Below are 19,993 nucleotides of genomic sequence, written 5' to 3'. Positions count from 1 at the left end.
CAATTATTAAATTATCCATTTGCAAAACAAAACTATATAATGATTTAAAAAGTAGGCGAAGTACTTTTTAATATTCAGTAAAAATAAAATAATATTATTTTGATTATAAACTCATTTTACATTTGCTTATATTTTTAGTATATATTTAGTAACTCACTGCATTACACAGCCACACTAAAATTCGAGTAATCGAAATCGACTTGCTATCGGTGCTCGTAAGCCGCATCACTAGTATTTCGTTTCGGTCGGTACGCGGTTCTACTGTTTTGTTCAACGGATTAGCGCAAGTTTAGCACGATGGCGGCCCAGACCATACTGTTTGATTTCACGCTGGACAAGGACAAAACGGCCGACGAGGAGGCGCGCCTCCAGGTGGCCAAGATCCTGCGTAACGAGCTGGAGCAGCTGTTCCCCCAGCTGGAGCTGGCCTACTCGATGGAGTCGCCGGAAAACGGCTACTTTGCGGTGCTGCACGAGAACAAGGACACGGTGATTACCTGCCGCATCTTCCAGCACGGCCTGCTGACGCTCAACGTGGAGTACTTCCTGCCCGACGGCAAGGAGCCCATCATATCCTTCGACGTACGTATCCCAGTGCCGCCATGTAGATTCCTTGAAAACTCAAACGAAAAAGCTGTTTAAGCAACCAAATACCCAACAGCAGCACCACCACCACCACCCACATCTTACTTACCCTCCCAGTTTCCGTGTTGCGGCTGATTAGTTTGGGAAAGGGTCTTCCGCCCACCGGGTAAAATTGATTTTCCGCGCACTTGGACTGTGCGAGTGTTGTTGGTAAATGACACATGTGGGTGTGGATGTGGGTGTGTGCATGTGGAAAGTGGGCAACTGGGTGGGTGGGTATGTGTGTCTGTTGCTGTGTGTTCCTGACCACTCGCAGAGCTGAAATCCCCGGCACTTGGTCAGGGTCAGTTCGTCCGCCCTTGGCCTCAAGTGATGGCTGCCCCCATCACAGCACTTTCCCTGGTTTCTATTATCTAACACCTTTATAACATACATAACACACATCATAGCATTTTCAGCTGGGCTTTGCTAGGTTAACTCGTCGTTCCGGTCCCGTTTTTATGATTTTCGCATTTGGACGAAGCACGTGGATTCGATTCGCTTTGGGGCATGGTTTATGAACCCCAAAAAACACCCAGAATAGGCAGGTCTTATCACAGAAACCTGATTTCAATTTAAACCCTTAAGCACGCTCTATTTCGTGTATTAAGTGTGTAATTTGGTACTTGAACTTTCTCGTAACTTTTTACTCTACGTATGCATGTGCATATAAACAAACCTAAGTCAACATGAAGTTCGTTGATACCACAAATCACAAGGTTTTTAAAAATACAACCAGCATATGTATGTAAAACAACGAAGAATATAAATTTTGATTTAATTATTCCGATTTTCTTGCATCACTTATTAAAGTACAACAAACCTACACCTACGGCTATCAAAATAGCACCAGAAAATTTTAAGAGCTGCCAAAAAGGATAAAATTATCCTGTGCTTCTATAACTATAACTATAACTAAGACTAAGAACATTATTTCGAGGTATTGCAATTTTAAGTATAATTTTAATATAATGAACCTTTTTGATAGGATGCCAAGATAATGTCCTTAGAATCCTTCTTTGTGCTTTATAAATAAATTACTTTAATCAAATCATCGCTTAAAAAGGAAAAAATAATGTTTTTATGAAGAACACTACCATAATTATAAGTCTGTTCTCATATTTCTAGACCAACTATTTTTTCCCCGTATCATTTGGAATGCCCATGTGCCAATATGCTATAACTTATTGAACGCAGCTGTTTTATTCGCCAGTGTGGAACTTTCCTTATCTAGCCGGCATCGTTTTTCTGATTGCGACTGTGTTTGCTGTTGGTCTGCGGATTTCGCAAGCCGCGTGTGGCTAAGCCTTCTATTGTGATTCTTGCGATTTTGCAATATGCCTTTGCCTATGCCTGCTGCACACACAAATAAACAAATATGTCGCCAGAATGCATATACATATGTGTGTACTTGCATGGCTCGCTATATATTCCCTTTTTCGTATCGTTTCGTTCTGTTCACTTTCCTTTTTCATAAGTATCAAGTATTTGGGACTAAAAATAGTCTTTCTTGGGCCGGGCGGGCTGCCTGTGTCGTCGATTGGTGTGAGTGGTGGGCCGTTTGAGTAGTTTTCCGCCTGGCGGATGAAGGTCACCTTCCATTATCATAATTTATTCATACTGAGTGCCCAGGCAGCCAGCGGACATGCACATCCTTCGCCATTGCAAGGACCTTTAAAATAATGGAATTACCATTGCAGACCATGCGCACCATGGAACTGATTCTGCGACAGAAATTCGATTCCGATCGCTCCAAGTACTTGCCCCCGATTAAGCGCGGTGGAGATATCGACATATACATGACTAGCTCAGGTTGGTCGAACTCAATGCAACTTATGTACAATCAACCAAACTCAATTAAATTCAATCAAATTCAACCAAATCCAGTTTAGTTCCTGCTAGTTCCATTTGCAATAAATATATACATATATACTCGTATCTATTATCTATCTACTCGAACTCACTTCACATACAATCCTATAATTGCAATATATGCCGAAATTCTCTTTCAAAATTCCACTGCAGAATCTAGAACACCCGTGCAGTTTTTCCACTAGTATTTCCGATTGCCGCCACCGCAAAAACCGAAAATAAATAATTCTCGTATCAAAAAAAGCCTCATGACCATCACATAAATTGGACACCGTATCGCAGGCGCTGTAAATTCACCCAGTCGTCATTTCCAATCCAGAATTTGAACCGCCTCCCAAGCTCTGCACACTGCCAAAGCCACCGATCATGTTAGCCTAGCGTGTTACCTCCTAGGGGATTACTTTTCCAGGCAACTCCTGCATGCTAGTTTGTCTAATCTTTAATAGGTGCCTTCTACCTCGTCGCAGTGGTGCCAAATTGCTCATTTTATTTCACTGGAATTAGTAATAGTTTATATCCTTTACTTTATAATAATAGCTGCCATATATCCACGCTGATTTTATAGAAGCTCCTTGGCACCACTGCCACCTAGCATACCCACTGTTCTGAGATTATTATTTAATTTAAATTACGTTTTATTTTCATATCTATTCCATCGACACTCGACCGATCCATCGATCATCATGAACAACCGCTGCCACATCTCCTGGACCAAATTACTCACCAAAATTGCCACGAACTTGTGAATAAAATAAATGTGTAAACTATTGAATTATACTTACGCCCCAACGCACATGTGTCACCTGCCCCGCCTCGAAATCGATCTCGTACTCGTACTCGCTCCACGTCGTACGCTCGCTCATAAATTGGTTCCTCAACTATTGACAATCGACTACAACCACACCAAACTGCCACCACAACACGGTTTAAAAACTATTAAACAATAAAAACTGTATGAACCATATGAACACGAACGGGCATCCGCAGAGCGGTAAGAGCCTGGAGAATGTCCTGGCAATCAAACTGAAGGCCATCAAGGCCCAGAAGCTGCCGACGCTGAAGCGCGGCGATGTCTCCAGGTACTTCCCATCGTCAGGTAAGGCAAACCCCATCCGTTTGGTTAAACATATTGCAAATAGAGCAAACTACTACTCGTACTACCGCTACTGTATGTCATCCGAAATGTGTGATCGTATGACCGTTGAGCGTATGCAGCACCATCGAGCTGATTGTTGTATCAGAGTTCTTCTAGTGGCACCCAGCATGATAGATCATTTCAGTCATTTACCTCTGATTTACCTAATTTACCTGATTTGCCTATCTCTTTTACTTTTCTGTGTAAGAGTGCATTAAACGTTGGTCTTAAACTTATTTCTCTGCATGCGCCGCCTAACAATTGAGCCGAAATCAGTACTAGCAATCAATAGCAATAGCGCATTTAATACGGCCACTGAGGCATCACTAATCCATGGCACTCTTCCGCAGATGAGCGCATCATCGAGTACGACATCGACAAGGTGGTCTTCGAGGCCCGCTCGCCCTTCCAGAAGATCCAAATCATGCACTCCAAGACGCTGGGCAACATGCTGCTGCTGGACGAGCTGCAGAGTAAGTATACCATGCTTGGCATGGGCATCATTCACACTTGGATGTGCCAACGGTGTCAGGGTCAGCAATCGATTGGTGAAAGTGCCGCACAAAAGGTCACGTGCAATTGGCTTAAAAAAGAAAGTCATCATATATATAAAGGATTGGGGGTTTTCAACGATTTGTTTTCATTTCGTTCGCTTTATGTTTGGTTTAAGCACTCGCATAAATTACAAATATAAATATTCTATATCGCGGGCTGTTAATGTTGTGTTAAATTACAAATATTCCATATCACGAGCTCCTATTTGCTTGTTAAATAAATAAAAAGAAATATTCACTTTCACGGGAGTCTTATGGCTGAAAAAAGCTGAATCTGAAAACATTATTCCTCGACTGGAATTAAAACTGTATAATTGTTTTAAAATATCGGTTTTGAAAAGGTTCCTTTAGGTCCTTCGATGCTTTAGGAATTAAAATAATGTCTAATTTTCCCCTTCAGATATTGCTGAATCCGATCTGATCTACACGGAGACCCTGATGTGTCGCGGCGTGGAGAACTACGAGGGCAAGGAGATCTGTATCCTGGGCGGCGGCGATGGCGCGCTGCTGTACGAGCTACTCAAGGAGAATCCCAAGCACGTGGTCATGCTGGAGATCGATGAGCTTGTGATGCAGACGTGCAACAAATACCTCAACGTGATCTGTGGCGATGTGCTGGAGAAACGCAAGAGCGACCAGTACGAGATCATTGTGGGCGACTGTGTGGAGTACTTGAAGAAGTTCATCGCCGAGGGCCGCAAGTTCGACTACGTGTTCGGGGATCTCACTGATATACCCATAACCGATGCCCCTGAGGGCGAGACCTGGGACTTTATTCGTACCATCTTTGAGCACTCCTTCAAAGTGCTGAAGCCCGATGGAAAGTATTTGACTCACGGCAATGGGTCCACCTGCAAGGTGCAGCTGCGTCTGTTCGAGGAGCAGTTGAATTTGCTGCGCCCGAAGGTGAAGTTCACCACCACCAAGGCGTTTGTGCCGTCGTTCATGGAAGAGTGGCTCTTCTACCAAGTGACCTTCGCCTGACAAGCTCAGGTGGACTCCACAGCAGCAGCAGTAGCTACTTCTAGCGCACCACCAACCGCCAGTCACACACCAGCATCACACAGCATAAGTCAGGAACCGGGAACCGTCGGGGAGATGCTCCAGCTGCACTCCTACACAGTCACTATCCACGGAGCCGCAGTCGGAGTTCAGGAGGAGGAAGTTATGAAGAATGGAGCCGTGGGACAATTGAAACCCCGACCAAGGCGTCGAAAGAAGCGTGTGCACTACCACCACACACTGGTTTCTTAGTCCAGGACGCACGGAGTCTGAAGCACAAGCTGATCGCCATCATCGAAACCATCGCAACAAAAAACCCAAAACAGAAGAAAACACGCACTTCCAATGGCTGTTACTTACAATTGAAAACCAAACCAAATACTGAACCCAATTCGTTTACGCTTAAGTTAGGCTTTAGTTCCGTTTCTCGTCCACTGATTTCAATGCTAAAACTAAGTGAAAAGTACAACCTAAAGGCTAAAATAACTTATGTATTCGTGTTTATTTGAATTACGCCTAAGCATAGCATGTTGGCCAACTATTTGTAATATTTCGTATAACGTGTAAATCTATATATTGTAGAGCATATGTTTAGTTATCCATTAACCAGCAAAGTGAAGCGGGGAAGGCCCGATCGAGGATGTGTGCATGCATGTGGGTGTGAGGACGCGTAGCAGAAAACACCAACTTTTATTGCTGTAATAACGATTGATACCAAAACATTTTAAACAGGAGAACTACAAGTTAAATAAATAGTCGTACGCAGAAATAATCAGTTTGGTTTACTTAATAGATCTAAAAACTGAATAAAATTGATTTTATAAATTTGTTTCAGTTACTTCTTTTAATTTGAAATTTTATCGTGAACCACCCTATTCCCCCGAATGGTAGTGTTGGAAAGCATGCAACAGGGGACGCACTAGATATGCCCACGCGCCAAGCAGTTGGACGTTAATTTCACTTGTTACGTTGATTTTACGTTGGTTTTAATTTTCACCTGGAGCAAACCGGACAAAATGGAGCGGAAACTGCACAGCGGAATGCACCATGCCACCCTGCGGCAGCTGCAGGAGTCGGGCTGCGAGATAGCGCCGCACAATCTCATGTATCCGGTGTTCATCGTGAGCAACGACGATCATGTGCAACCGATTGCCAGCATGCCGGGAATCTCGAGATTCGGACTGAATCGCCTGAGGGAGCACCTGGAGCCGCTGGTGGCCAAGGGACTGTCGTCGGTGCTGCTCTTTGGCGTCGTGGAGCCGGAGCTGAAGGATGAGCAGGCCTCCAATGCGGATTCCGCAAAGAATCCAGTGGTTCTAGCTCTGCCGAAGCTCCGGGAATGGTTTCCGGATCTGCTAATAGCCTGTGATGTGTGCATCTGTCCGTACTCCTCGCACGGTCATTGTGGTCTCTTGGGCGAAACGGGGCTGGAGAACGCACCCAGCATAAAGCGGATAGCTGAGATTGCCGTGGCTTATGCGAAAGCAGGAGCCCACATTGTGGCTCCTTCGGACATGATGGACAACCGGGTGAAGGCGATCAAGCAGGCCCTCATTGATGCCCAGATAAACAGTGTGTCCCTGCTGGCGTACTCCGCCAAGTTCACCTCCAATTTCTACGGACCATTCAGGGAGGCGGCGCAATCCGCACCGAAATTCGGCGACCGCAGGTGCTATCAGCTGCCCAGTGGCTCGAGGAACTTGGCCATGAGAGCCATTCAACGCGATGTCGCCGAGGGAGCAGACATGCTGATGGTGAAACCTGGAATGCCCTATCTGGACATTCTTCGATCCACGAAGGATTGCTACCCGTATCACACGCTCTACGTTTACCAGGTTTCCGGGGAGTACGCTATGTTGTATCATGCTGCCAAGGCGGAAGCCTTTGACCTCAAGGATGCGGTGATGGAGGTCATGAAGGGCTTCCGGCGCGCTGGTGCGGATTGCATCATCACCTACTACACACCCTTTCTGCTGGACATTATCGCGGAGGCCAAATAATGGTGTACCTCCAATGTTCGATGTGCGATGTCTTAATACCATGTTCATGTACATACGTAGATTAGAGTGGACCTATCGACTATCATTTTATACACTTTTGTAACAGATATAATAGTGCAATCTTTGTAGCGTTTTTTAAATATTTATACGGAGCTCTCCATAGACACGATTTTACTAATATTTTTTTGATAATAAATAGGAATTATTATTCACTTGTATTAAGGGACCAGCATATTAAGTTTACCGATTAAGTGGCTTAAATAAAACGCAAAGCTTTTAGTTACTTCAATATAGACAATATTTTGATACACAGGGCTTTATATTCAATAAAAGAAGTCCACTCTAATCTTGTATCACCATTACTCGTTCTTTTGGAGTGCCTCACTCAAATACACACACACAAACTAGAATGTATATTTTGATGGTCTTATCAGTCGTCCGTATTTGAAAGTCTAATGGCCCAGGGTACATTTCGAATTTCAATTGCATGGCGAAATTCAAGCGGACGAACCGGTCGATCCAGTGCAGTAAACCAAAAGATGTTCGTTTTGTGATGGCACTTAACACTTTAATGTGAAACTCTTTCGATTGCATTTACAAATGGGCTGCGGTGAGCATTGAACACTGGCTGGAGCTTACTTGCTAAATTGGTACCAGTTTAAGTCTTACGAAAAGATTAAAATCACAAAATCAAATGCATTAAGTACGTAAACAATTGGATAGGCTCTGGTTTTTGGTAAAAATTAAGTCAAAGGGATTTGGTACTATTAGTTATTAAAACATGATCTGATAAATAACATTTCCTAGGCATTTCACAACTTTCTCGTTACGGGAAATTAGGGAGATGTTTGGACTTCTTATACAATATATATATAGTATAATAAACTTCAGCGTTTTCGATTCAACGTAAGTGTTTGAATCGGCAAAAGGAAACTGACTTATATAAAATTATCTAAGCTCCAGTTCGACCAAATTCTGTTTAAATTGAATATAAAAACACTTGCAAATGTCGAAACTAACTACAATTAGAATGTAAACTAAAAACAAAGTAAGGAAACTATAGCTATTCATAACAAACAGAAAATACTGAGTGCATTAAGGATAAATAGTTTGGAATACAAAGGATCCGCCGCTTTAGGGACTCTCGCTGCTGTGAATGCGACTGTGCTCCAGGATATCCGTGTTCTGCATGGGCTCCAGATCCGCTTCAGAGATAATCTCCGCCAGCCACTGCTCGATCTGGACGGGATGGAATGAGTCCTCATCGCCGCTGTTTGCCTCGAGGATGATCTTGAGATTCTCAAAGTTTTTAAGGATTAGCCTCTTGCCCGGCTGCAATTGTGGTCCCGATTCGCTTTGTGTTAGCGATGTGGTGGTCGAAACTGGCTCCTGTTTGGCAGCCGACTGTTTGGGATTGGAGTTGGCATCGCAACTGGAATCGGCAGCCGATGTTTGAACGGGCTCTGCCACCTGGTTGTAAGTCCTGCGTGGCTTCTCCACCATGCTCTTCTTTATCTCATTGAGGAGGCGATTGTAGAAATCGCAGGTGACATCGTGAATCTCAGTCTCCTCGTAACGCTGGCCTTGTCCAGGCGTCGGAGTGGAATCCGAGCTGGGTTCGCGTTCGATCTTATCCGCCTTCTTGTTTGCCTTTTGCTTTTTGGACTGCGAACGGGAGCTGGCATTACTTGAGTAATTCGAACTGGAGGCGGTGGTCGTGGGCGTGGAGTTCGAGGGTTCGGTGGTACTGGAATCAGCGGATTTGGCCAGGGGAATCTCTGCACTCACCGCCTCTTCGCTGGCGCAGTTGATGGTCAGGCTGGCTATGTTGCGCAGGTTGATGGTGCCATTGCAATTGTTGATGGTGATTTTTGGCTTGAAGCGCTGTTTGCGACTCTTGGTTTTCGGTGGTTCTTGTACGCTGCCCTTCGATTTTGCAGAGGTTTCTCGCCCCAGGCTGGACACGGCTTCGGCAATCGAAGATTCCAGCTCGTCATCTAGTTCCTCCAAGTTTAAAGGTGGCACATAGGTATCCCTCTTGATCTTGGCCTTCTTTATCAGATCCTTGGCTTCCTGCAGTGTGATGTTGATGATGGAGCGCTTGGCATTGTCTTCTACGAGAGCTCTGTTGCGGGAGAAGTCCACAACAATGGCCTCCGGTGGGGCGCCGTCTTCGTCCAGGTCGAGATATGATACTTGCCCATCCTGCAGGCACTTGTACATGGTCTCGTGGTCATCTAGAGGCTCTATGTAGTCCTCGTTCCTCAATCCTGTGGTGCGGTAATCCTGCAGCGCCAGCTGCATATCACTGTTGTCCAGCAGAAAATGCCCAAAGCTTCGGATGGCGGTCAGTAGCTTCTCCTCGGCATCCTCGCTCTCTCCGGGAATGAAACGCACACCACTTTGATCCTTTTCGCCAATCGAGTTGTCCACTTCGGAGGGGGACTTCTTCAGCAACTGCTGCTGCTGGCGAGTATTCGCTATGACCTCCAGTTGCCGCAGCAGCAACTTCTCGCGCATATGCAATGCAGCACGGATTTCATTGAACTTCTTTTGTACGGTGTCTTTGACCTGGGAGATGAAAAATTGGGGCGTGTATCAGTAAACAGCAGTCAAAGCGAAGTACATTCAGTTTAAGGGGGTTTAGTATAAGAAGAGTGTAGTACAAACCTCATCCAGATTCTTGTCCATTTCGTGCGTGCTACTAAATACTTTCTCCTTCTAAACGTTGAGCATTTTTTTCATAAATTCCTGTGTATCAATATTTTTTGTTTGATCGATCAGCTGAGTTGCAAGGTGGCCGTCGTTTCTAGCTACTAAAATACCAGAGCGCATGTATCTATAACTGGTCATACTGTAAACATGGCGGGAAAATTGTAAAGCCATTTTGATAAGGAGATATTGTTTAATACCCTGGTTTATTTTCAAAGACAACAGAATTTCATCAATTATGATTAACCTAAGTTAATATAAGAGATCCTGGTAAATTTATATGCGTGGAGAACCATTTCATATTGCTCAATACCGTCTTCTTTTTTTTCGTACAAAAAAAAACTAAATTAGAAACCACCGATATAAATGTTGAATTCTGCTTTTCTATTTGTGTGATTTTATTAACTAACTTTTAAAATATAATTATTTTGCCGCGTTGTTTTAACTTGTACCGTTAGCGGAAGAGCCAGCGCTGCCACATTGTTTGAAGCGTTTAACAGAGAGATTATTCTTATGCCTGTATAACACTACACTGTGGCTCCCATTATAATAAGGAATATTTTATATTAAAATCGCAAAGAGCAATCTTCTGATGGTAACTATTAGAACCAACTAACAAAGATCATTTGGATAGATCGACATCAAGCTCCGTAAAACTTGCATAGCATAAAAGTCCAATGCAGTGTCACAAAGCCATGAGCGGCTTAAAAGTGTGTGACCGTATGGTAGCTTCACAGCAATACCCGTTACAGAGCTCTGTTAGCACTTCACAGGTTTTTTACACACCAGAAATTCGGACACACCGTCGTCAGTTTGTTTTCATTTCAAGTTGGCGTCGGGTTCACTCGAAATTTTGCACCGGAGGCGCGCATTTCAATTAAATTCGGGAGAGCGCTGAATGCGCACGCTGTTTCGTCAACCGTTCAAAAATTTAAAGACGTAAAACATTGGTAAATTAATTTGGTTTTCTTATCAAAGAAAAAAAAAACGGCACATGTGTTAAAAATACATCGGTAATTCCGATAAATCGCCGGGAAAATATGAAGAGATTTTGTCGTGGATAGTGTTTAAAAACTACTTTTGATATAAACGTATTTAAAATATGTTTTTGTGTTGGAATATGGATTCAAGAAGAGCATAATATAATAATTTACGTTCAAAAGCAAAAGCAAAACAAATCGAAAATCACCGCTTCCACGTATTTCTCAGCTGTCTTTGTCTTTGGCTCTGCCATCTCTTTTCCATGCGTCGCGGCGCCCTTAAGTGTTTGGTTTTGTAATTGCCTTTGCTTCGCGAAACTGTGCCGATTTAAATGTTTTTTATTGCACTGTTCTTAAAGTAATATTTTCCACAAATGCAGTTGAAACATTACAGTTGTCGCGTGGCTTTTGCAGCGCAGCGAAGAGAGAAAAGAGGCAGCCGTGTTTAAATAACAATAGTCATCGCTTATTGTTGTTGCCCCAACTAATTTGAACTGTGCTTAGGTGTGCGTGTGTGCGAGTCTGATTGTGTTTGTGTGTGAAGGCGCGTTGGCGTTTGTTGTTGTTGTTTTTTCTTTGCTCTGCTCAGACACAAAAAAAAACGAAAGAAAGAAGGAAATATTCAGAGAATTTTGAGTTTGTTTCTCATTCCTTCTGCCAAAGAGAGAGAAGCGTAAAAAGAAGCAACAAACAAGACAAAACAATAAAAAAATCAAGGGAAACACACAACACACATGCAAAGCAACAAAAGAAAAGGCAAATAAAAGAGAGCGAGAGAGCGCGAATTGTGTCAGTGACGCCAAAAAATTTAAAAATATCAATAATGCCCACTAGTGTTTTATTTTCGTTTCGCCAAACAGTTTATAATTAACTAACTGCAACTATATTTAATTGGTTTGGTGTCGGCATTGTTTTTTATTGCTCATTCGATTGTGTTTCCACTGCTTTTGCCGTCGTTCTGCCTTTGTGATTGCGAGACTGTCTTTGCAAATTGTCTTTGCGTCGGCGGGTCGTGACTGGATTCCATTGAATATTTTACAAACAGATGATGCATGTGGTTGTACGTTCATTTGTATGTTTGTTTGTTTGTCGCCTCTAAAACCACATGTGCTTGGGTTGATTTCTTTAAAATATGCTCTATAGGAATACAGTTAGTTGCTGCTTTTCGCTTTCTTGACTAGCTGTTTTTTTTTGTCGCTTCTAGCTTTCCGGTTTTTCTCCCTTTTCTCTCCCCTTTTTTGTTGGCCCCATCTTGTTATCATCGCTAAAAACCTGTTTTGTTTTGTTTTTCTTTTTTTTAATTTTTTTTTACCACCACTGGGTTTTAAATTCGGAATTACCTCATTTTACACCTCAATCTCGGCGCTTTTCATTTACTCTCTGCGACTAACCCACTAAATTAAATAATTTTTATTTCGCACGCATTTGTAGGTCGCTGAAATGTTGTTGCACTTTCGGCGAGTTCAATTCGCGTAAATATTTATCAGAATCGAAAATACAGAATCGAAATACAGAAATATGCAGAAACGTAGTGGGATAAAATCAGGTCTATAAAAATCCATACCTGAGCACCGTAAATTGAATATATTTTTAGAATGTTTAATTATGGGAAAGCAAGTATCCGCCTATTTTGCCCATGAAATACGAAACTAAACATGTGAATTATGATAATCTATAATTTTAATTGCATTAATCCGGATCATAAACTGATTAATTTTATATAAAACAAACATTTAATTTTTCAACATTTTAAACAGCACAGTTTAAACCCTATAACTAAATAAACACGACAACCAAGTGAAGACAAACCAATAATTAGAATATGCAATTCTTTTAAAAACTCTGTAATCCTACCACTATTTTAACCGAAAATCTGTAAAAAAAAAAGAAGTCTATAAAACTATATTTTCGTGAAATTAACTGAACGCGTGTAATCGAAAAGCGTACGAGTATTTAATCATCATCGAAGGCGAATGTCGAAAAGTGTTCCGAGGTCAATGTTTCTGTTTCTGCTGCTGGCAACTCATCGCCTAAATTAAGTACACAATCTGCAGCGAGGTGAGTTTTATTCGGATATATTTATTTGCCATTGCCGCATTACATACCCCTGACCCTGGCCCCACTTATTGTGGAGTATTTCGAAATGCCGCCCACTTGTTTTTGCCCCATTTAGAGCTATTCGTAACTCCCTCCATATCTCTAGCCATATCTGTACCACTATCTGTCTGCGAATCGTGTGAAATCGTGTGAAATACTTGTGATATTGGCGACCATGTGCGATGAGTAAGTTCAATACAAGTGGGCTAAGTACACACAAAGTTACTTGAATGGAGCCGCTAAACATTTTATACAGATCAGTCGTTATTAACTGGAGCAAATACATCCCGAAACTAAGTAATTATTTGCCTAGTAACATAAATAGGTTAATTTCTATCAAACCTCAATATTCTTGTTTAACTTTTGCCTTAAATCTTGAAAAGCTGATTTGCTATCATTCTCTACCATTATTGTTACTCAATTCTTATTTATATTTCACTTCTTATCGAATCAAGATTACAATGTCAGATAAGTTATTTAACTTTCCTAGACATTAACATTTTTCATGTTCAGGGGAGAGTTCTAATGTACTTATATGTAAAGTATTGAAAGTTGAACTATTGAGTACAAATGTGAGCGAATAAATTGTGTATCATCATTATTTATTTGTATTTGTTAATGCTCGAGCAAATAAAAGTCGTTAATAAATTGCATTTCGCAAATAATGAGCTCCGCACAAGCATTTAACTCTTAATTTTTTATTTATCATTCGCTTTCTGGAACAAAAATTCCAATATTCGGTTGATTTACGTTAATTTTGCATCTTTGTTGCCAGCGATAATTAATGCATATTAACTGCACTTAACGCGACATGGCAGCTCACATAGGTATTCCTTTTGTTTCAGATTGGTTTAATAGGTTCATTTCGACACGCGTAATAGAGTTTCCATCGAAGATGCGTTGAATTGAGTGGCAATTATTAAATTTACTGTAATTGCTTGCTAGTTACGATGCCATTAATTAAATCCCTTGAATCGATTAAAATCGCAACCGCTTTAACAACTGGAAATTTGATTGTCCGATTCTGCCTGAGAAGGAGCGTCAGGCCAATAGCAATCCTATCGAAACCCATCCGAACCAATCCAATCCAAACCAAACCACATTCAACAATTGCCGAGCTATCTGTCCGTTTGTCCGTCCGTCTGTCCGTCCGTTGGATATATAAATTCATTACTCGGCTTTAATTAGTTTCAATTTGCACACGCCATCGAGATATCGACGGGTTCAAAGTTGTAGAATTTCAACCAATTGTTTGCAGTCCGATTCAGTTTTCCGAATGTTTTTTGCAAAATTATTTTTCAGTTTGCGCAATCAAATTGAATGAACAATGTGCAATATTTTGATTCACACATTTTTGGCCAGAATTCTGGATGGGCGGCTAAAATAAATTAGAAATATGCATGACCAGTTTAATTGTAAATAACTACTGGACACAAGTGAAACAAAACTCGAAATGTTTGTATTTAATTTTAAGCTAGATGTTCCTCCTCTGTGTGCATAGAAATATTTTGCAATAACTTTGGCAATTGTGCACTCTGATATTTAATCCGTATTGCAGAGTGGCTTACGAAATGTTTGCCGTTTGCCAATTACAGACTTTTGACTTGTGAATTTTTATTACACTACCTACCCCCGACTAACGTCTGACTGACCTCTGAACCCTGACCCCCGGGCACTCCAGTTTTCCGCAGAGAGCTGGAAATTTGCATAACAAAGCCGCTTAGCCCCGAAGTGCCGAGCGGCATATTTTTGTATTCATGATTGATGGGCTGCGGCTTTCCATATATTGTACTTAAACAGATATGGCTAAATGCATACATGGCCAGCAAGTGCTATACTTTTATCTCTCCTGCAATTAAACTTAATCACTTGTTCACAATTAGCGTGGCAGCTGCGATAATTCCGGGTGTCCGTATGTCATTGTGTCCGTATGTCTGTATGTCCGTGTGTGTTTATGCCCATTAGTAGGACATAAAAATCCAGTTTTTCCCCGAAATGGAAATGGAATGGCCGGAATGGAGGCCATTTCAATGCCGGCTGCCCGCAAGCACCAGAACATAAAAATCAAATCAAATTACATTACTAATGCGCCGCGTTGTCCGCGACTAGGCCACATTCACGCAGGCATTTGCATTTATTTAGCCAATTTATGCGCTGCAACCCACTAGAAAAATCGCCCATTTCTCCAATTCGTATACCCTTCTAAGCTGAATTTATTTGTATTTGTTTTTTTGTCCTTTTTCTTTTTTTTTCTTGATTTTCTGTTGGCTTTCTAGCGTTACCTTCGCGTGTGCGTGGATAAAATGGCCAGGACGCCAAAAAACAAGCTGGTGACTCATGGAAATGTACGCCGCGTTGTCCTTTTTCCCGGGGACGACGGCTGTCCCGGTCGTTTTGGGGTTTTTTTTATGGCTTGAATCATGCATTTTTTACCATTCCTGTCTTTTTATTGGCTGCCTTTTTCCCGAAGCGAATGCGTTTAGGCGGGCGTGGATTTGCTTTTATTAGCGGCTCTCCAACGGGCGTTTTGTAAACAGCTTTAGCACAGATCATAATACCAAATTCAAACGGTTTTACTACACCAAGGGGACACTTGTTTTCAACGCACATTATTTGTAAATGTGCAAGGTTAAGGTCTCAGTTAGCCTGCTTTTAAGGTAATTGTTTAAGATGGTCGACAAAAGCCTCAGTAACTTGTTTTTTGTTTGTATATTTAGTAAAAGAGAATCGATATAAATCTTATTTGGTTTTAAACGTTTTTACCAGTCCTTAAACTTGTGTATTGAAATTTTGCTATAAGCTTAAATGATGGATTGGTTTTTGATTCCTCGAAATTGTTTTGACAAAGTTGTCAATTCATTCATTTGTCCCAATTTCGTTTTTAAGTTTCAATGATGGATGTGAGTACTGACATATTTATTCAAACCGTTTCATGGCATCTTGGATAGGAAATGGTCAAAATAAGTTTTTTCTCATTCATCTGCGACCATCATTCGTAATCTATATCAGACCTCACAATATGAGACCTATCCAAACTACCAGCTACTCGATTGATGCAAGCCAATTTACGGAAATCCCGCTTCTAGAAAAAAATGGTAGAAGTGCATTTTTTGTGCAGCCAATACTAATGCGCCATGATTTATTAAAAAATCGGCCACTCCACCGCACACATGACCGAATACCTAAGCGAACTGCTGCTGGGGCTGATTGGGGGAATCGGATGGCATCGGTTGAAATGGACAGGGACCATGGACCGAAACCCACTCAACTGCAGGAGCGGAGCACTCGACTATTCATCTAGAGCAGACGGTCCGGTCCGGTCCGACAAGTAATCTCCTTAAAATGCAATTTGTTTTGTTGCAATCAACGATTTTTGATGATGACGACGACCACGACCGGAACTGTTCGACCAGCAGGAGCAGAGGGGCAGCAACGGAGGAGCCTAAGGAGCAGAAGGAGCAGTGGGTCAGGACTCGGCGATGATGGCGATGATGCCGATGATGATGTTGATCGTATGCGAGTTGGGTAACAATTTGCAGCGTGGCCAAATAAATTGGTTGTTATTCGGCCCGAACTCTGCTCTTCAGCTCCCCGCGACCTTACCCCCATCTCCATCCCCTCTCTTTCAGTCAAAAAAAAAAAAATGATGGAGATGAAAACAAAATTCGTAGGATGCTTCTGGTTTTTTACGAGGCCCCCACACTTGGCCCAAACGCTTCGCTGCCATCCTGATGCATGGCCATGGCAATGCGGTCCGAGCGTTGCGACAGCCTCCCAAAATGCCCAACTGATGGACAGGTGGATGGGTGGAGGGATTGATGGTTGGAGGGCAGGGGGGCCTGAATGACCGGCCAATGAAATGAATGAATCACTAGCTGTGGGAAACCCTCACCTCTTGGCAAAAAATGCAACGCACACAGGCGGTTCGAAATAAAAAATAGAAAATACTAGACATGCAGTTCTATTTGTTCTGGTTTGCCAGGCAAATTGGTATAGAAACTCATCCGGCACGAATGGCGATTAATTTTTAATTCAACACGTCATAGAAATGGCGATTATAAAATATATACAACTTGTAGGTACGTTTTTAGTAAAGGTTTCCGCTTGATAAGAGAAATCTGACAGACGTCATTCGCGCTCATTAGTAAAATCGAATATTTCAATTTTAAGGTTTCCAGGAAAATCATATAGTACGCCAAAGTAATAACTTATAAACGTTTGATGTTTAATTAAAAAGTTTATTAAGAAAAACACGATGTTTATAGTCAACGAAGAACACTTCGAAGAAGTGTATATCGGAGTAAAGTCAAAAGAAATTTTACGATGAAAGATAAGAAAACGACTTTAACAGACGTTTGCAATGGTTGATAGCAAAAGATTTCCGAAAGCAGGCAGATTGTGTTTATCAATTTAATTAAGATAGCAGCAGAGTAGGAAAGCAAAGTAAAAATATCATTTAAGTATCAACAGACGAGAATAATTGAAATGTTTACAGCGTCGAACGGTGATTGCACACCTTTGTTTGTCGGCCTTTTCAGTTGCAAGTTACGAGGGTCACTTGGCCAGTTGCTGGAATGCCACCTTTGCTTTCTCGCCCTGTGCAACTACTCGTTGCATAGCTTATTGCGTGCTTTGCAGTAACACATTTGTTTGCGTTCCCTTTGTTTGTTTGCTCAATCCCCCTGTGTTCCCTCTGCATTTCTTCCCTGAGTTTCCCCGGGCCGCCGTGAACTATTTTATTTGCCTGCACGTATCAGAAGCGTGTTTCAATTTGCACAAAAATTCACATGTCGATTGCTGCTCCATCCATCCGTCTATCTGAGATTGATTTCTAGCACGGGTGTTTGTCTGTCCTGCCTCCTGCCTCCTGCCACCTGCCTCTATCTTGCCATTCATAGTTCTATCTATCGGTTTGCCTGACTGACTGTCTTTCCATTTGCGCTCGGTTGCCAGCCCAACACCGCGTATACGCAATGTGGAGTTCCCTTTAGCATATTTCTGCATACGCCATGTGTGCATTACATGTTCTACAGTTGAGCTTCGTGTAGTCGAATTTCCATGTTACTCATTCTATTCCGTACGATTTAATTGGATTTGTAAATTATTCTTTCTTATCGTGAATAGTATCTACAATTATTTATATGAGGAATTTGTTTAATTGTGGTTGGCAACCCAACGCGTGCCTTTGCTTTCTTAGTAGTTTCTTGGAGGAAATATTTGAATCAAAAAAAATGTTTATCAAATCCCCAGCGGATGTATGTATATATGTAAATATATGTATAAATATATGGATTCTAAAGTTCAAAAAGGGCAGTTCAAGTACAAATTTTATTTATATAGCACTTCCTTGACATTTTATTATTACTTTTTCAATTTGTTCAATGTATGCAGTGTCGTCTGTAGTTTAAATTCGAGAGCATTGTTGAGCAAACATTTTGTTACCAGCTGTCTCTTGGCTAAAGTGACTCCTGTCTCTCAATGATATGTGCATTTATTTGGAGTCCTCGACAAATGGCAATTGATTAACTCGTTTTCCGCTCTCGACACCGGGCCATCGTCGTCTGTCAACCAATGGCCATGATGGCCATGGTGGTGTTAATGGTGCCCCAGGTACGAACGTGCCCCATTCACCCATTCAACCGGTTAGATGGTCTGATATTTCGATATTGCGATACAGCGAGTGTATAAGCAGCATGCTTATCGGCAGTGCTTATAATCGCACCCACACCCACCACGATATATGTATGTATGTATTCCGTATTCGTCGAGGGACCGTAAACCATATCGCGAATTCAATGAGATGCCCTCCGCTCCACTGGCCCCAAAATGCCACCACTCTTTGTGCTCGGCTCTGTGTTTTTTCGCTGTTATTTCAACAATTTGCTGATTAGATTTCATTTTGTGCTCACCCTCGGTTTTTTCTTCTTCTCCTGCTTTTCAACAGAGAAAGTTGATTTTGTGCGCTGAGAGTTTCTTAATTGAAATAATTTAGTGCAATTTCCAAGAGTTTTACATTTTTCTTTTCATTTTCGCCTAAAGCTCGCCTATTTTACCTACGGCCTTTGTCTGCCTATTACATTCTTTGATCGTTTATCTTGTTTACCTTGCCGCACCCACAAAGTTAAAAGAAAACAGAGGAAAAACTGAGGATAATTACACACTGTGACGTAGATGTGGAGGAAAGCTGCCTCAGTCATCGGTAACTAATCAGTGCCAGAATTAAGTTGACAAAATGCCATGACCAGGCACAAAGCAGAGCTGCGATAAGCCGCTTTTATGTGGCAGTTAGTCAGTAACCCCCCGTCGACTTGGGATGCCATTTCCAAGACCTATTTGCAGTATTCAACACTCGGAAAATGTTAATCAATTTGCTGGCAGCCATTTCATTTTGATTAATGGCTTTAAAGATTCTAAGAGACTTTACAATACCTCGGAAATATACAAAATATTTGAGTAATTGCTGGAAAATATATTTTTTAAACATGTTTTATCGGGTTAATTTGTTGATACCCACATAAGTTTTTAGTTATTTGAAAAATTAATACAAAAGTGTATAATTAGTTTGCAATTAATTTACACTAATTTGTTTAAAATTACACAAAAAGGGCTCATGCATAAATAATGCGGTTTTTAATTGACCTCAGAAAATAATGCGCCACTTTTTACCGCTGGATTATGCAAATGGTCAACAAATACTGACAGGTATTAATAAATTAAAAGTACTTCGATAAATCTAAGCGGAAAGTAGTGAATATTTCACAACTTATCATATGGACTTTGTTAATATCCCAGGACACTGCATCCTTGTGCTTTCAGACGCTGGTGGTATGCGATAAATCTAATCTAATCTCGGGCCACTCACTTGACGCACAGAGCACTCACGTTCTGGCATATGATTAAATATCTATTAGCTGCCATAAATGGAACGTATGTTTTGTGCAAATTATGCAGCAATTGCCCGACAAGCTGAGCCTGAGCTCTCTCACATTGAGCCAACGAAATTGGCCAACTCCTCTC

At 41.6% G+C, this 19,993-nt stretch overlaps 4 protein-coding genes across 9 annotated transcripts in view; 3 read left to right on the top strand and 1 right to left on the bottom strand.

Annotated features, from left to right (window-relative positions):
• Positions 1-197: 197 nt before the first annotated feature.
• Positions 198-5,959, top strand: LOC122615864 (spermine synthase). Of its 2 annotated transcripts, none has more exons than XM_043791023.1 (4): positions 198-582; positions 2,325-2,436; positions 3,982-4,104; positions 4,586-5,959. In XM_043791023.1, the coding sequence occupies exons 1-4, from the start codon at positions 298-300 to the stop codon at positions 5,167-5,169; spliced, it is 1,104 nt and encodes a 367-aa protein (XP_043646958.1). In that variant the 5' UTR covers positions 198-297; the 3' UTR covers positions 5,170-5,959. The 2 variants fall into 2 exon arrangements, with proteins under 2 accessions (XP_043646958.1, XP_043646959.1); XM_043791024.1 differs by lacking the exon at positions 2,325-2,436 and adding an exon at positions 3,484-3,592 and having other exon boundaries at positions 207-582.
• A 135-nt stretch (positions 5,960-6,094) lies between these two features.
• LOC122615865 (delta-aminolevulinic acid dehydratase) lies at positions 6,095-8,092 on the top strand. The gene has a single exon (XM_043791025.1). The coding sequence runs from the start codon at positions 6,204-6,206 to the stop codon at positions 7,185-7,187; it is 984 nt and encodes a 327-aa protein (XP_043646960.1). The 5' UTR covers positions 6,095-6,203; the 3' UTR covers positions 7,188-8,092.
• A 127-nt stretch (positions 8,093-8,219) lies between these two features.
• LOC122615863 lies at positions 8,220-9,995 on the bottom strand. The gene is made up of 2 exons (XM_043791022.1): positions 9,858-9,995; positions 8,220-9,758 (listed from the first exon to the last, which is right to left on the bottom strand). Exons 1-2 carry the CDS (start codon positions 9,876-9,878, stop codon positions 8,322-8,324), a joined length of 1,458 nt encoding a protein of 485 aa, XP_043646957.1. The 5' UTR covers positions 9,879-9,995; the 3' UTR covers positions 8,220-8,321.
• A 712-nt stretch (positions 9,996-10,707) lies between these two features.
• The window catches only part of LOC122615552 (palmitoyltransferase app), a 61,383-nt gene continuing 52,097 nt past the window's right edge, over positions 10,708-19,993 (top strand). For 4 of the 5 annotated variants that reach the window (XM_043790521.1, XM_043790522.1, XM_043790519.1 and 1 more), the window contains exons 1-2: positions 10,708-10,849; positions 12,637-12,937. The gene's annotated coding sequence lies outside the window, so the exon portion shown is untranslated. The remainder of the gene's footprint in view (positions 10,850-12,636; positions 12,938-19,993) is intronic. The other variant, XM_043790518.1, reaches the window with a different exon arrangement.

The sequence above is a fragment of the Drosophila teissieri genome, chromosome 3L (assembly GCF_016746235.2).
Source record: "Drosophila teissieri strain GT53w chromosome 3L, Prin_Dtei_1.1, whole genome shotgun sequence".
NCBI classification, from domain to species: Eukaryota; Metazoa; Arthropoda; class Insecta; order Diptera; family Drosophilidae; genus Drosophila; species Drosophila teissieri.
Note: the sequence above shows the minus strand (reverse complement) of the source record. Positions and strands in the feature narration are given on the sequence as shown.

What these genes read in the sequence shown, in the direction of transcription:
- LOC122615864 (XM_043791023.1), top strand. Translation starts at nt 298, where the DNA reads ATGGCGGCCCAGACCATACTGTTTGATTTCACGCTGGACAAGGACAAA. An exon ending in CATATACATGACTAGCTCAG is followed by an intron (nt 2,437 to 3,981) that starts GTTGGTCGAACT and finishes ACTCTTCCGCAG; the next exon opens with ATGAGCGCATCATCGAGTAC. An exon ending in GCTGCTGGACGAGCTGCAGA is followed by an intron (nt 4,105 to 4,585) that starts GTAAGTATACCA and finishes TTTCCCCTTCAG; the next exon opens with ATATTGCTGAATCCGATCTG.
- LOC122615863 (XM_043791022.1), bottom strand. Translation starts at nt 9,878, where the DNA reads ATGGACAAGAATCTGGATGAG. An exon ending in TGGACAAGAATCTGGATGAG is followed by an intron (nt 9,759 to 9,857) that starts GTTTGTACTACA and finishes TTCATCTCCCAG; the next exon opens with GTCAAAGACACCGTACAAAA.
- LOC122615865 (XM_043791025.1), top strand. Translation starts at nt 6,204, where the DNA reads ATGGAGCGGAAACTGCACAGCGGAATGCACCATGCCACCCTGCGGCAG.